Source organism: Dendrobates tinctorius, unplaced genomic scaffold (assembly GCF_039654945.1).
Source record: "Dendrobates tinctorius isolate UK_male_01 unplaced genomic scaffold, ASM3965494v1 ptg000156l, whole genome shotgun sequence".
NCBI lineage: Eukaryota > Metazoa > Chordata > Amphibia > Anura > Dendrobatidae > Dendrobates > Dendrobates tinctorius.
In genome coordinates this window covers 24,701,893-24,718,147 of record NW_027361823.1, presented here as the reverse complement: position 1 = coordinate 24,718,147, position 16,255 = coordinate 24,701,893, and the positions used below count along the sequence as shown (strand labels likewise).

Sequence of the window (16,255 nt, the reverse complement as noted above, 5' to 3'; positions counted from 1 at the left end):
AGCGGTTTGTCCCCTAAAAACGCTACTGTGGGCACACAGCCTTACCGATCGGATTAATTTTTAATATTTTGACAGATTGGGAGTTTTTAACCCCTTTACTCCCAAGGGTGGTTTGCATGTTAATGATCGGGCCAATTTTTACAATTCTGACCACTGTCCCTTTATGAGAACTCTAGAACGCTTCCATGAATCCTGGTGATTGACATGGTTTTCTCGTGACATTGTACTTCATGAAAGTGGTAAAATTTCTTTAACATGACTTGCGTTTATTTGTGGGCGGAAAAAAAAAAAAAAACAAATTTGGCGAAAATATAGAAAATTTTGCAATTTTCCAAATTTGAATTTTCATGCCCTTAAAACAGAGAACTATGTCACACAAAATAGTTAATAACTAACATTTCCAACATGTCTACATCAGCACAATTTCGTTAGGAAGTTATATAAGGGTGAAGAGTTGACCAGCAATATCTCATTTTCACAACACCATTTTTTTTTTTGTTAAGGCACCACATCACATTTGAAGTCACTTTGAGGGGTCTATATGATAGAAAATACCAAAAAGTGACACCATTCTAAAAACTGCACCCCTCAAGGTGCTCAAAACAACATTCAAGAAGTTTATTAACCCTTCAGGTGGTGCTTCACAGGAATTTTTGGAATGGATTGAAAACAAATGAACATTAACTTTTTTCACAAAAAAATTTACTTTAGATCCAATTTTTTTAAATTTACCAAGGGTAACAGGAGAAATTGGACCCCAAAAGTTGTCGTACAATTTGCCCCGAGTACGCTGATACCCAATATGTGGGGGTAAACCATTGTTTGGGCGCATGGCAGAGCTCGGAAGGGAAGGAACGCCGTTTGACTTTTTCAAACTAAAATTGGCTGGAATGGAGATTGGACGCCATGTTGCGTTTGGAGAGCCCCTGATGTGCCTAAACAGTGGAAACCCCTCCACAAGTGACACAATTTTGGAATGTTACAAGATTTCTCTCGCGCATCACCCCTACTCTGGAACTCTCTACCACAACATATCAGACTCTCACCTACCATCGAAACCTTCAAAAAGAGCCTGAAGACCTACCTCTTCCGACAAGCCTATAACCTGCAGTAACCACCGATCGACCAAACCGCTGCACGACCAGCTCTACCCTCGCCTACTGTATTATCACCCATCCCTTGAAGATTGTGAGCCCTCGCGGGCAGGGTCCTCTCTCCTCCTGTACCAGTTATGACTTGTATTGTTTAAGATTATTGTACTTGTTTTTATGTATACCCCTCCTCACATGTAAAGCGCCATGGAATAAATGGCGCTATAACAATAAATAATAATAATAATAATAATAATAATAATAATAATAATAATAATAATAATAATGTAGACCCCCTAAGGAACTTAGATGTGTGGTGAGCACTTTAAACCCCCAAGTGCGTCACAGAAGTTTATAATGTAGAGGCGTTTAAAAAAAAAAAAAAAAAAAAAAAAATGCATAAAAATGATCTTTTTGCCCCCAATTTTGTATTTTCCCAAGGGTAACAGGAGAAATAGGACCCCAAAAGTTGTGCAATTTGTCCTGAGTATGCCGATACCCCATATGTGGGGGTAAACCACTGTTTGGGCGCACGGCAGAGCTCGGAAGGGAAGGAGCACTGTTTGACTTTTTCAACGCCGAACTGGCTGGAATTGAGATCAGACGCATGTCGCATTTGGAGAGCCCCTGATGTGCCTAAACAGTGGACGCCCCCCCAATTCTGACTCCAACCCTAACGGGAAAGTGGAAATAAATACATTTTTTTTATTTTATTATTTTTCCCTAACTAAGCGGGTGATAAAGTGGGGGTTGATTTACTATTTATAGTGGGTTTTTATGTTTGGCAGCTGTCACACACTAAAAGACGCTTTTTATTGCAAAAAATAGCTTTTGCATCACCACATTTTGAGAGCTATAATTTTTCCATATTTTGGCCCACAGAGTCACATGAGGTCTTGTTTTTTTGCGGGACGAGTTGACGTCTCTATTGCTACCATTTTCGGACACATGGCTTTTTTTCCCCCTCGCCTTGTATTCCGATCTTTGGGAGGCTGAATGAACAAAAACCCGGGGGGCGTTTATACCGTTCCGCGTGTGGTAAAATTAATAAAGCGGTTTTATTCTTCGGGTCAGTACGATGACCGCGATACCTCATTTATATATTTTTTTTATATTTTGGCACTTTTTTACAATAAAAACTATTTTATAGAAAAAATTATTCTGCATCGCTTTATTCTGAGAGCTACGTTTATTTTTCCGGTGATGGAGCTGTATGGCATCTTTTTGCAGGACAAGATGACGTTTTCAGCGGTACCATGTTTCTTTATATCAGTCTCTGATCGCGTGTTATTCCACTTTTTGTTTGGTGGTATGATAAAGCATTTTTTTGCCTTTTTAATGGTGTTCACTAAAGGGGTTAACTAGTGGGACAGTTTTATAGGTCGGGTCGTTACGGACGCGGTGATACTAAATGTGCGTACTTTTATTGTATAGATTTTTGTATTCAAATATTGATTTAATGATGGAATAAATATTGATTTATTATTTTTACAATTTAAATTTTTTTTTTTTTTAATTTCAATGTTACTTTTACACAATGTTCCACTATGGGACACTCACTTTGTGCAGGCTGATCGCTTATATTGCATGCATTGGATTAGACAACTTATTATTCAAGTTAGCATGATTACAGCGATACCAGATTTATTTAGTTTTTATATCATCTTTGGCTGCTGTCACACAGTACTAGTCGCTTCTGAGCAATAACAAGCTTATGCATTGCCACAGTTCAATCTAGAATTTCCTATATTTCAGCCCACAATTGCGTGATGGATCATTTTTTGTGGGACGAGTTGACGTTTTTATTGGTACCATTCACAGCCACATTTTTAATCGTTTTCTATTCTGATTTTTGCGAGTCAGTATGAACAAAAACCAGCAATTCCGATGCCATTCCATGTGTGCTAAAATTGATACGGCAGACTTATTCTTCGAGTGCGTACAATTATAGTGATAACACATTTATAACCTTTTATCAGGTTTTAGTTTACTTTTCCCGGCGGTATGATGAAAAACCAAAGTTTGCGGTTTTTGTTTTTTTTTATTTTTACAGCATTCACTCTTGGGTTTAACTGGTGGGACAGTTTTATAGATGGGGACAATCCGGACCTGGAGATACCAAATGTGTACTTTTTTTTTTTTTACATAAGTACACATTTACGAGTATATTTATTATTTTGTTTCTCTTTTAATACTTTCACAATTTATTTTTTTCTTTTTTACTTAATCCCTCTATGAAACTTTCAGTTATTTTACTCTGATCACTTGTATAAAGTATTGCAATGCACCAGCACTGACAGAAGCATTTTAGACCATGCTCTGAGCATGATCCAAGATGCTTTCTGTAGTTGGTGACAGTCATGACAACCACGGGTCACCGTGGCAACGATCGGGCCTCCACGATTAAATTGCAGGGGTGCTGATCTCAAGGGAGAGTGATCCTCATCCCTCTCCTTCGTTTCTAAATTCTGCGATTGTTATGGATCGCAGCATTCAGCTTAAACCACCAAGGGCAGTACTGGCACTATCCCTGGCTGTTCCTGCAGGAGCTCAGCCCTAAGCAGCGCCGATCTCCTGCTGTGATCAGGCAGGAGATGCTGATTTCAGCACCTTCTGCAAGATTCATGCTGTGATCGCCCAGTCAGATTGTTCCCCACAGCTCTTCCCGTGCTGCTCAGCTGTCGCCAAGGAACTGTCACTTCGTTTTTAAATCATGAAGGGCATAGCAAGTCATTGTGCAGAAATTGACCTGCGCTCATGAAGTGCTATGTCAATCATTGGTCGTTAAAGATGGTTGTCCAGACTTGGGTGGAAAATTTCCAGTTACTCTATGGAGTGCTCGTTCCTTGTTAATGCACTTCTATTAAGACCAAGCACTCTAGACAACAGTTGATCACACTTATGTAAACCGCATACATGCAGTCATGTGACTGCACCACCAACACCGGAGAATCCTGAATGTGCACGCTCAAAGCCTGGGCAACCCCGTTAATGTAAGACTATTAACTCAGAAACTTACCACACGATGTTTGGATGTTGAAGTTCTTTGAGGAGAGAGATCTCTCTGATCGCTGTACTAGGGACACCTTCCTCTTCATTTTCCAATCTAATTTTCTTCATGGCAACAATCTGCCCTGTTGCTTTGTGACGACCCTTATATACAACCCCATAAGTGCCTGAAAACAATCACGTTTTTGTTAGGCTTCAATTACACAGAAAAAAAAAAATTCACAACTCATTCTCTAGGCAAACGTAAGATAGATTATTTTTGTTTTCAAGTCACATTCCACATTTATTCAGTTTTACAGTCTTAAAGGGTTTGTTTAGGACTAAAGGCCCTTTTACATTTAGCGATGCACCAGCGATCCAACCAGCGATCCGACCCGGTCAGGATCGCTGGTGCATCGCTAAATGATCGCTAGTGAGCTTTCACACAGAAAGATCTCACAGCGATGCAGCAGCGACGCAGCGCACGATACTTACCATTCACACACAGCGATCCTGCGTCCTCCCGCCCGCGTCCAGCGTCGCTCGTCGTCACAGCAGGAAGTCTCAGCAGGAAGCGCCCGACGAGAAATGGAGCCGGACATTCTCGCGCGATCAGCGATAACCAGCGGGGGAGCCGGTCGTTGGTAAGTATCACACATAGCGATATCGCTAGCAATATCGCTATAACGTCACAAAACCAGTGACGTTTTAGCGATATTGCTAGCGATATCGCTTAGTGTAAAACCCCCTTTAGGATAGGTCATCAATGTCTGCTCGGCAGGGGTGTGACACAGCACCCCACCTCCAATCAATTGCTCCCGGTGTCGGCAGCAGCCAGAACCAGGGCTGTTTAGTCGGCAAGCCAAACCATGGACTCCTGAATTTCCCCAACTTCCGACTCCACAGCACTGGTCACTACTGACCATGTATATAAAGTGCAGGACAGATTCATCACAACTAAAAGCGGGGCTCCTTCGATCAGTAACAGAACAGACATTTATAGCACATTTTATAACTTTCCCAAATTCTTATTAAAAACCTTTACAGCACATAACCCAATTTATTATATATTTTAGGAGTCTGAGGCAGTCCATTTTATACCTACTCCAACTCCACCAAAATGGACTCAGACTCCACAGCCCTGGCCAGAACTACTCAATTACGGAGTTGCACAGCTATCATCTATTGATTTGATTAAGTGGAGGATGTGCAGTACCCAGCCGCGGCCACTATACAGTAGATACCGGGAATAGCTGATCTGCGGGGCTGCCGGGTGTCACCTCCACCGATCAGACATTGACAAACTACCCTAAGGATAGGCCATAATTGTTAAAATCCCAGACAACCTCTGTAAAATTCATACTAAAAAACAAACCAACAAACACGTGTAATGCCTAGCCAGGCAAAAAACTAGTTTACCGACCTACAAGATAAAGACCTGCTCATATGTTAAGGCCCTTTTACATTTAGCGATGCACCAGCGATCCGACCCGGTCAGGATCGCTGGTGCATCGCTAAATGATCGCTAGTGAGCTTTCACACAGAAAGATCTCACAGCGATGCAGCAGCGACGCAGCGCACGATACTTACCATTCACACACAGCGATCCTGCGTCCTCCCGCCCGCCTCCACGCGTCGCTGGACGTCACAGCAGGAAGCCCAGCAGGAAGCAGACGACGAGAAATGGAGCCGGACATTCTCGCGCGATCAGCGATGGACAGCGGGGGAGCCGGTCGCTGGTAAGTATCACACATAGCGATATCGCTAGCAATATCGCTATAACGTCACAAAACCAGTGACGTTTTAGCGATATTGCTTAGTGTAAAACCCCCTTTAATGGGGTACCCACAATGGGTGTGCCTTATTCACCCTAGTAACCCCTAGACTCAAACTGCCTAACCGTGGAGGTTGGCACTCTATCTTGAATGCAAATTGGTGCCACCCCCAAACTTCAGGCATGGTGCAATAGGTGGTTATGTTATTCAAATTGATTTTTGGAGGGTTTATTGCTACATGCCAAGGAACTAGAGTCTGTTTGAGTTGGAAATAAACAGTTTGTGGATATTGCTAAGACACCATCATGGTGATTACTGGAACCAGGACTTAGTGGCGTATATTCATCTGCAGATACATTTATATATGCTAAAAAAAAAAAAAAAAAAAAAAGTTAATTATCCTTATGATTATTTGCATGACTCCATTTATTTTCTGATATTTATACTTTGCATCATTAATTGAATAGCTCGGGAGTTTTTTTTTCATTAAAGTCCTATATCCCTTGCAATTTGTTTCTTTGGTGTGCAATCTTCTGAGATATCCTAAGAGAGTATACCTCAAGACAACCCCCTCCCCCCCCCACTATGTTTATACACGTCCCAGTTTATTAGGCGTTCTTGTTGGAGGAAAACGTAAAAGTGTTGACAAGGGTGAGCGGGGACGCCATTTGCGTACAAGTTTAGGGTGCCAACATCCGCAGCAAGGAAGGGACTCTGACTAGGGATTATGGAGGGCGAGTTACAATAAGTTCTAAGCCACAACAAAATTAATGGTTTTTTGGATTACTGATTGTCTGATTATTCCATGGCAATGATTATTGTGTACTTTTGGATTATTTAGTTTCTATATGCCAATTGGATGTTTGGTGCTTGGTGTATTTGCCGACATCATATACTTTCTCACCCTTATCCCTGTTCCATCAAACACCTCCACAGTTAGGCAGTTTCAGTTTAGGTGTTATTAGGGTGTATAAGGCACACCAATTGTGGGTACCTCATTAACATAGGAGTCTTTATCTTGTTGGTTCAGTAATCTAGTTTTTTGCCTGGCTAGGCATTACATTACATGTGTTTGTTGATTTGTTTTTTAATAAGTATAATAAAAGATTTTTAATGGAATTAGTTTTTCGGCGAGCTTTTTTCTACTAATCATAGTTTTTGTAATAAGTTTTAGACAGATTTATTAACGTGTACTGCACATCTTCATAAAAGGGTATTGTGGGATAATGCATGTAAACACAAGTGTTAATTTTCTGCATTTTATCACTTGATTACAGCTCATTATATTGAAGACAGACCACAACTGCTAGAAAATGTGCAACACTTAGGGTATGTGCATACGTTGTGTTTAAGCGTTTTTGCCACTTTTTTCCCCACAGCGGAAACACTTAAAAACGCTATTAAAACACATCCCATGCGAAAATCAGCATGTTCATTATTCCTGTGGAATTGCAGCCATAGGATTGCACTGAAACGCTGACTTTACGCATGTGGCTACGCCCACCATGTGTAAAGTGAGGGCTGCATGTGCGGATGGTACCCAGGGTGTGGAGGAGAGACTCTCCTCCACACCCTGGGTACCATATTCCTGTAAAAAAAATAGAATTAAAATAGTGATATACTCACCTTCTGATGGCCCCCGGCATCCTTCCCGCCTCTTAGCCACGCTGCCGGCCTCTTCCGTTCCCAGGAATGCATTGCGCTAATCACCTGAGATGACGTCGCGGTCTAGCTCGCGTGACATCTTCTGGGGCGATTCTCGCAATGCATCCCTGGGACCGGAAAGTACCGGTAGTGTCGCTGAGATCGGGGGCCGTCGGAAGGTGAGAATAACCATATTTTATTTTTTTATGTTTTACATTCTTTTACTATTGATGCCGCATAGGCAGCATCAATAGTAAAAAGGTGGTCACATTTGCCAAGCACTGTGTTTGACAAGTGTGACCAACCTGTCAATCACCTTTCCAAGCGATGCTTCAAATCGCTTGGAAAGCGCAAGCATTCTGCAAGCTAAAAACGCTTGCAAAACGCATGCGAATTCCTCATGCATTTTACCGGCGGCAGAGAGCTGCGGACGTTTCCGCAGCATTTCTGCAATGTGGGCACTTAGCCTTACACGTTCTTTTCTATTGTGCTTCTAAACACTATATTGAATCTGGCCAAGATCGCTGAAGCACAAAGTTACTTCCTAATCCCAGCTTCAGCGCAGTGCTTGCAAGAAAAGACAGCAGCAGTGGTCGGTGTCCCAGGAAACAAGTTGTAAACAAAAGGGTTAAACAAAACTCATCACAGGTTTCATGCTGCCCATATCATAGACAAGCAACATGGATCAGAGCCTGGCTGCATGATTACAGAAATGTATAATTTGCTTTCAAACTGTCTAGCATTTCAGGGAAATTCTAGCTAGAAGGACATTTGGGAAAAGCCAGCTGGGCAGTTCGCTGGACTAGTCTCATTTCTGGCCATGGTCTCCAGACTGCTTTTCCCAGCACGGCACTAGGTGATTTACAGGTCTGGTATAGGAAATACTTGTCAATCACATGCAGCAGTGCTAGAAAAAGCTGTCTGAGTGCAGCTCATGGCGAGTCTAGTCAAATCTTTAAAACTGGCGTTTCAGAGAAAAATACATCTGGCTGCAATAGTGCAGCAAAGGCAATTCATGTTGTCTGCAGTTTGGGCAACATGAATCGCCTCACAGGTTCCCCTTCAGTTCTCAAGAACGACTGCAAATTTTAATAAGCAGTAACTTGCCAAAGTGCTTGTTTATACACCAACTATCCAACAATGACCATTTACGAAGATTGAATAGTTCTTTACAAAAAAAAAAAAAAAAAAAAAAAAAAATTTTGCTGAGGTGGCTGTCAGTATCTCTATACTGTGGTGACCGTAGCCACAACGGCACGCCTGCATGGCTGAAAGCCAGCGGCTTCTGGGAGAAAGACTTATTTTCTCACTAGAACCATACATTTAGTACAGCGGCCAGGCACCTACCTAATGCTATTAACCTGCAGATTAACCCTATATCTGCTGATTACTAGCGCTATTCGAACTGACAGGTTTCCTTTAACACTTTCCCTTTTAAATTAACTGTACATTTGCCATATTATACATACCCTCGCCGATTTTTTCTATCTTCGCATATTCATCCATTTCTGTGGGATTTCTAAAAATACCTGGAAAACAAAATATAGTAGAGAAGCCATTTAAATAATGTTTCTTTCATATCTTAAAATGATTCTCTTAAAAAAGGAATTATGCTCTATCCATATCATGGGGGTTAGCCTGCTGACTGCGGATAGTGTGTGTCCCGGGACACCCCCCCCTCAAATCACAGAATTGGGCCTCTAGAACATCAAGAATGGGACTGCAGAGCCCAATACTAAATGAAGCTATGAATGCTCAGCCCCCATGTCATTCATTGTCTATGGGATTGCCAGAGAAAACAAAGTGCTGTACTCTACTTCTGACAATCCCATGGACCATGAATGGTGTGGCGGTCGTGTCTGCACACTGCTGCCCCATACTAACATGGCAAAAGTGCCTTGTTCTGCAAATTGGTGCTGGTCCCAGCAGGCGACCAATGCACCAATATATCAGATTGCAGCAATCCTAGGCAACCCTTTTAAGGAAAGGGCAATTTATTCATTTCCCATATACACAGTGAGGAAAATAAGTATTTGATACTCTGCTGATTTTGCAAAGTTTCACACCTACAAAGAATGGAGGTGTGCAATTTTTATTGTAGGTACATGTCAACTGTTAAGAGACAAACTACGGTAAAAATAAAAACCAGAAAAATAGCATTGCATGATTTTATTGCATGAAATAAGTATTTGGTCACCCACAAGCCAGCAAAAATTCTGGCTCTCACAAACCTTTTAGTTTTTCTTTCTTAAGGCTATGTGCACACGGTGCGGATTCTGCTGTGGAATTTTCCGTGCAGATTTTGCTAAATCTGCAGGTAAAATGACCTGCGTTTTACGCACAGATTTAGTGCAGATTTAGCGCAGATTTTGTGCGGATTTCCCCTGCAGTTTCCCCTGCAGATTTCTATAATGGAGCAGGTGGAAAACTGCAGCAAAACCGCACAAAAGAAGCGACATGCTGCTTCTTTTATTCTGCACCAAATCTGCGCAGAAAAATCTGCAGCATGTGCACAGCCTTTTTTGTTTTACATAGCCTTAAATGGTACTGTACATCACGTGCAGTTCTGCTGCTTTTCTGCAGGGCCAAATCTGCTGCAGAACTGCACAGAATCTGCACCGTGTGCACAGGGCCTTAAGACGCCTTCCTTCTCTGCACTCATTACCTGTTTTGATTGCACCTGTTTGATCTCATTACCTGTATAAAAGACATCTGTCCACACACAATCACACTCCAATATGGCCAAGACCAAAGTGCAGTCTCTGGAAACCAAGGACAAAATAGTCCTGTAGTCAGGAATCAGCCCTGAACTACCCAGGAGGACCTGGTCAATGACCTGAAGAGAGCTGGGACCACAGTTTCAAACATTACTGTTAGTAGCGCACTATGCTGTCATGAATTAAAATCCTGCTGGGCACGAAACGTCCCCCTGCTCACGCCAGCACATATCCAGGCCCATCTGAAGTTCGCAAATGACCATCTGGATCATCCAGAGGAGGCATGGGAGAAGGTCATGTCATGTGAGACCAAAACAGAACTGTTTGGTATCAACTCCACTAACCATGTTTGGAGGAAGAATGACAAGTACAACCCCAAGGACACTGTCCCAGATAAGCAGCATGGTGGAGGAAACCTCATACTTTGGGGTGCTTTTCTGTAAAGGGGACATGGACGACTGCAGCGTATTGAAGATAGAATGGATGGGGTCATGTATCAGGAGATTTTGGCCCACAATCTCCTTCACTCAGTAAAAGCATTTAAAGGGAACCGGTCACCAGGTTTGGCCAACACGAGTTACTCCACCGCCTTTCAGGGCTTATATACAGCATGCTATAATGCTGTAGATAAGCCCCCGATCTGGCCTGCAAGAGAAGAATAACTTCTTATACTCACCTGCTGGACGGTTCAGTCCAGTGGGTTTCGCATGTCCTGGTCCGGGCGCCTCTTATCTCCTTGCGATGAGACCCTCCTGCTTGCTTAACAGGCTCCCCAGCATTGCGCTCCTGCGCAGGCATACCCATCTGCCCTGTTGAGGGCAGAGCAAGGTACCACTGTGCGCAGGCGCCGGGAAAGGTCAGAGGTCCAGTATCTGCACACTGCAGGAATTTGCTCATTCCTCAACAGGGGAGATAAGTACGCCAGCGCAGGAGCGCAATGCCAGGGAGCAATGAAGAAAGCAGGAGGGTGGCATTGCAAGAAGATGGGAGGTGCCGGACCCGTGCAACACCCATCAGACCGGACCGCCTAGCAGTGAGTAGAATAAAAGGTGTTTTTCTTCTCTTGCAGGTCGGATCGGGGGCTTATCTACAGCATTATAGAATGCTGTACATAAGCCCAGAAAGGAGGTGGCAGTATCTCGTATCGGCCAAATCTGGAGACAAGTTCCTTTAAGATGTGTCGTGGCTGGGTCTTCCCATGACAGTAACCTGAAAAATAGCCAGGACAACTAAGGAGTGGCTCCGTAAGGCTGCTTTCACACATCCGGTGGTTTTGTTCCGGCGGCGTGCGTGCGGTGGAAAGCCGGACCAGGCCTGCAGCGGTGACACCGGATGCAGATGCGGCGCCTGATACGCAGGGCTGTGGAGTCGGAGTCGGTGCTCATTTTGGTGGAGTCGGAGTTGGAGTCGGTATAAAATGGACCGACTCCTAAAATATATAATAAATTGGGTACAGTAATTCAATGCAGGATGTGCTGAATATTTTTTCATAGGAGTTTGGGAAAGTTATGAAATGTCCTATAAATGGCTGTTATATTCCTGATCTAAGGCTACATTCACACAGCGTTTTTCCTGTGTTTTTTGAGGATACGTTTTTCAGCTGCAAAAGCAGATCAGCTTTTTAAAAAACTGCATCACCTGAAAGGTTTTTGAGCTCATAGATAATGTTTTCAATAGCAAAAGCAGATTAGAAATCTGCTCTATCTATCCATTTATCCATATCTGTCTATCCATATCGTATCTGTACCAAGAAGAATGAAAACTGGGTAGTACACCAATATATATTCTGTTCTATATAAATATCTTGATTATTGGATCATAAAAATGATTAAATGTCTGAGGTTCACATTGTACTACAATAAATTTTTCACTTAAATATAAGCAATATGTGTGGGAGTCGGTGTAAGGGAAATTGAGGAGTCGGAGTCGCAGGTTTGGCTTACCGACTCCACAGCCCTGCTGATACGGCTTGGAAAGCTTTTAAAGGAGCCACACCGGGGACGAGAGAGGCGGCGGCATGCGGGGGGGGGGGGATCCAATTCCGGATCCGGTTTTCACACTTTTCGCCGCATCGTGCCGGATTCAAAAAGCCGGATGTGTGAAAGCAGCCTAAGAAGCATTCATTTCAAGGTCCTGGAGAGGCCTAGCCAGTCTCCAGACTTGAACCCAATAGAAAATCTTTGGAGGAAACGGAAATTCAATGTTGTCATCAACAGCCCCGAAACATGAAAGATCTGTATGTAGGAGTGGGCCAAAATCCCTGCTGCAGCGTGTGCAAAATTGGTCAAGAACTACAAGAAAGGTCCAACTTCTGTAATTGCAAACAAAGATTTTTGTACCAAATATATAGTTCTGTCTTTTTCTTGTATCAAACTCTTAATTAATCTGCATTTTATTGCATGAAGTATGTAAAAATCACACAATGTGATTTTCTGTTTATTTTTAAAGGGAATCTGTCACCTCATTTTTCCGATATGAGATGCAGCCACCACCATCAGGGGGCTTATCTACAGCATTCTGTAATGCTGTAGTTAAGCCCCCGATGTAACCTGAAAGAGGAGAAAAACGAGTTACCGTACATTAATCTCACCCGGGGGTCCGGCGCCTCCCATCTTCTAGCAATGACGTCCTCCTCCTTACTTCTGCCGCGGCTCCTGCGCAGGCGCACTATATCTGCTCTAGAGGGAAGAGTAAAGTACTGCAGTGCGCAGGAGCGGACCGTGACACCAAACGGACCAGGACCCCCAGGGTGAGTATAATCTAAAGGGCCTGTCACACTAAGCGATATCGCTAGCAATATCGCTATAACATCAGCGTCATATCGCTGGTCGGGATCGCTGGTACATCACTAAGTGTGACAGTACCTTTACTCCTCGTTTTTCTTATCTTTCAGGTTACATCGGAGGCCGCATCTCATACCTGAAAAATGAGGTAACAGATCCCCTTTAAATTATGTTTAACAGTGGAAGTGTACCTACGATACAAATTATAGACCTCTCCATTGTAGGTGGGAAAACACGTTATATACAGACATACCTCTCTATCAAGCTACAGTGTGACTCAAAAACATCCCAGACCATCTGTATACACAGAAAATATCCAGAGTAGAAGGCAAACTATGAAAGCAAGATCATAAAGGGACTCCTGCACAGATACTTAGATCTGGGGATCAGAAGTATAAGAAAGCGAAGGTCAGGAGCTCAGATTTTTAGGCCTACAGGCAGCAGCAGTGGGGTACGTGCACACGCTGCGGATTCAGCCATGCGGATTTTGCAAAATCCGCAGATAAATCTGCAGGTCAAAAGACCTGCGGTTTATCTGCGGATTATCCAGCGGTTTGGACCTGCGGTTTCACCATCTCCACAATGGAGGAGATAGGAATCCGCAGAAAGAGTTGACATGTCAATTCTTTCTGCGGTTTAGAAACCGCAGATAATCTGCGCAGAAAATTCCGCACCGTCTGCACTGCGGTTTCCATTTGCCATAGAGAATAATGGTACTGTGCACCGCAGCAAAAACTGCTGCGGATCCACAGCGGCCAAATCCGCAGCGTGTGCACACAGCCGTAGCCCCCTACAGGCAGCAGTAGCCCCCCCTACAGGACCTATGGGGCTGCTTACTGAAAATGATGGTGTACTGTCCCTTAAGTCACTAGTTTCCAGGCACACGATAAGCAGTTGGGAGACTACAAGTCGCAGCATGCCATGCACACGTGGCTGCTCCGAGGATACAGGAGCAGTACTCAGCCCAGGGCTGTATATTCCTGGGCCTGTCACAGACAATGGAACAGAATAACATCCGGAATTACTGATCGCTCTAGAATCTGTGCCCCCCCATAGCGACTAAATAAGCCATAACCCCCACCACACACGTGCACAGACATTACGACCCCTACATACTGGTCACACGGCCCGGAGCACACCGGCGACATTACCTCACAGAGCGCCTCTTCCTACTAATACACGGGCAGCGAGTGACAGACTGAGAGGATTTCAAACCGGCCGCTCAAAACTCAGGCAGCTCAGCCAATCAGGGCGGAAGTGAACGTTCAAAGCAACCAATCAGCATCGAGCAGTGATGACGGCGCGAAACGTACAAGGAAGGGCGGTGAAAAAAAAGCCTGCGGGAGGGGACGTGACTGCATTATTGCCGAATAAAACTTTTGTTGGTTTAAGTGCGGTAGGGCGAGTTTTTCTCCAGCTCTGATTTTATGTTACGGGGTGTATAATCAGCGAGAGGCCGGGTCTGTGGGGAAAAGAAAACGTCTCCAGCGAGACATGTTCCTATGCTCCTATGTTCTATAGCAGCTGCTACATACATTACATGTCAATATATGTACAATGTGTGAACACACAGTCACACACAGGGTCGGTTTTAGGCAAAGTGGGGCCCTGGGCAAAACTTTAAAATGGGGCCCGAAATGCTAACATATTGCCCCCATCACACAGAAGCATTTTGGTTGTAGTTAAATGCGCTGAGTTAAGGTCGCTAAACGAGTGGGATTGGCGATATTGATGTAGTCCACGCTTGTTTCCTTGTTTCCCGGCCTCTATAGACAGGCTAAGGAGGAATGATGGGGACAGAACAATCACTAATGGATCAATCTGTCCCCATACAGTATCATGTCATCAGCAGCACAGCTACAGTTTACACCGGCAATGTGCTGCTGAGAACAATGATTTTTGTCCGGCATAAACAATCTAATCTCTGGATGAATAGGCAGTGTTTAGTTTGTTTAGCACAATACCCCCCATAGAACTCACTCCTCCACATAGTATAATGCACCCCACAATCCATAATGTGCACCACAGTCCCCCATATTGTATAATGCACACCCCATAGTCCTCCATATAATATAATGTGCCCCATAGTCCTCCATATAGTAAAATACACTCCCTTTAGTCCTCCATATAGTAAAATACACTCTTCATAGTCCTCAAAATATTAAAATACTCCTCATAGTGCTCCATATAGTATAATGCACCCTGTTATGAATGGGTCACCGAGGAGAAAAAAACAAAACAAGCTAAGTCACAGAAAACCAGAGAGGTTGGTAACTATGCAGATTGCAGATCCCCGATCCTACCACACAACTAGCAGTAGCCGTGGAGCGTGCCTACGATGGTCCTAGACGCTTCGTCACAGCCGCTGGACTAAATAAGCCTGAAGCAAGAAAAGGGGAAAACTAACTGCCTCAGAGAGGCCTCAAAGGAAAGACAGCCCCCCACATGTATTGACGGTGAAACAAGATGAAAACAGAAACATAGGCAGGAAAATAGGCTGAGCAAACGATGGGGCCCAAACTAACTAGAAAGGAAAGGAAAGACACTGTCTGCAATCTGCAAAAAACCCTACAAAAATAAAGTCCAACACTTCTGATAGCAAAATTAACCCTGAAGTCACTAGACTTCTCCCACTATATCAGCAATCTGAAATATTCTGAGACAGAGCAAAAAGAGGCCAATCTAATAAGGGACAAAAACAAATTGGCAAATACAGATAAATAAGAGTGGAAATTTAGCACAGCCCCAGCCGGGGCTGGCTGACCACACAAAAAACTGAATAGACCAACAAAATCAAGTGAGAACATTAGCAGAAAAAACTTAGCTTTAGATAACTGGAACAGAGCTGAAAACAAAGACCTGACAAGCCAGAAGGAATCACCAGCACCAGACTAGGGCGTCGGCTGTCTTAAATCCAGTCTGAGATTCCTGAGGCTCAATCGTCATCCTCATTAACAGGTGGCAGATTTCTACTGATTAAATCAGCCTCACTACCTCCAGTTACCACCAGAGGGAGCCTGGAAGGAGAACTCACAACTGGTGGATCGGAAAATGAACTCAAAACAGCACCCCCATAGTCCTCCATATATTATATGGCGGATTATGGGGCACATTATATTATATGGAGGACTATGAAGTGTATTATACTATATAATACACTTCATAGTCCTCCATATAACATAATGTGCCCCGTAATCCGCCATATAATATAATGTGACCCATAGTCCTCCATATAGTATAATACACTCCCCATAGTC

General features: G+C 43.5%; 1 protein-coding gene across 2 annotated transcripts in view; it reads right to left on the bottom strand.

Moving 5' to 3' along the window:
* The window catches only part of CDK1 (cyclin dependent kinase 1), a 40,388-nt gene extending 26,094 nt beyond the window's left edge, over positions 1–14,294 (bottom strand). Inside the window, exons 1-3 of one of the 2 annotated variants that reach the window (XM_073548286.1) lie at positions 14,150–14,294; positions 8,968–9,027; positions 4,111–4,267 (exon numbers count right to left, since the gene is read on the bottom strand). In XM_073548286.1, the coding sequence (XP_073404387.1) occupies positions 4,111–4,267; positions 8,968–9,004 (194 nt within the window). In that variant the 5' untranslated portion in view covers positions 9,005–9,027; positions 14,150–14,294. The other variant, XM_073548287.1, reaches the window with a different exon arrangement.
* Positions 14,295–16,255: the final 1,961 nt, after the last annotated feature.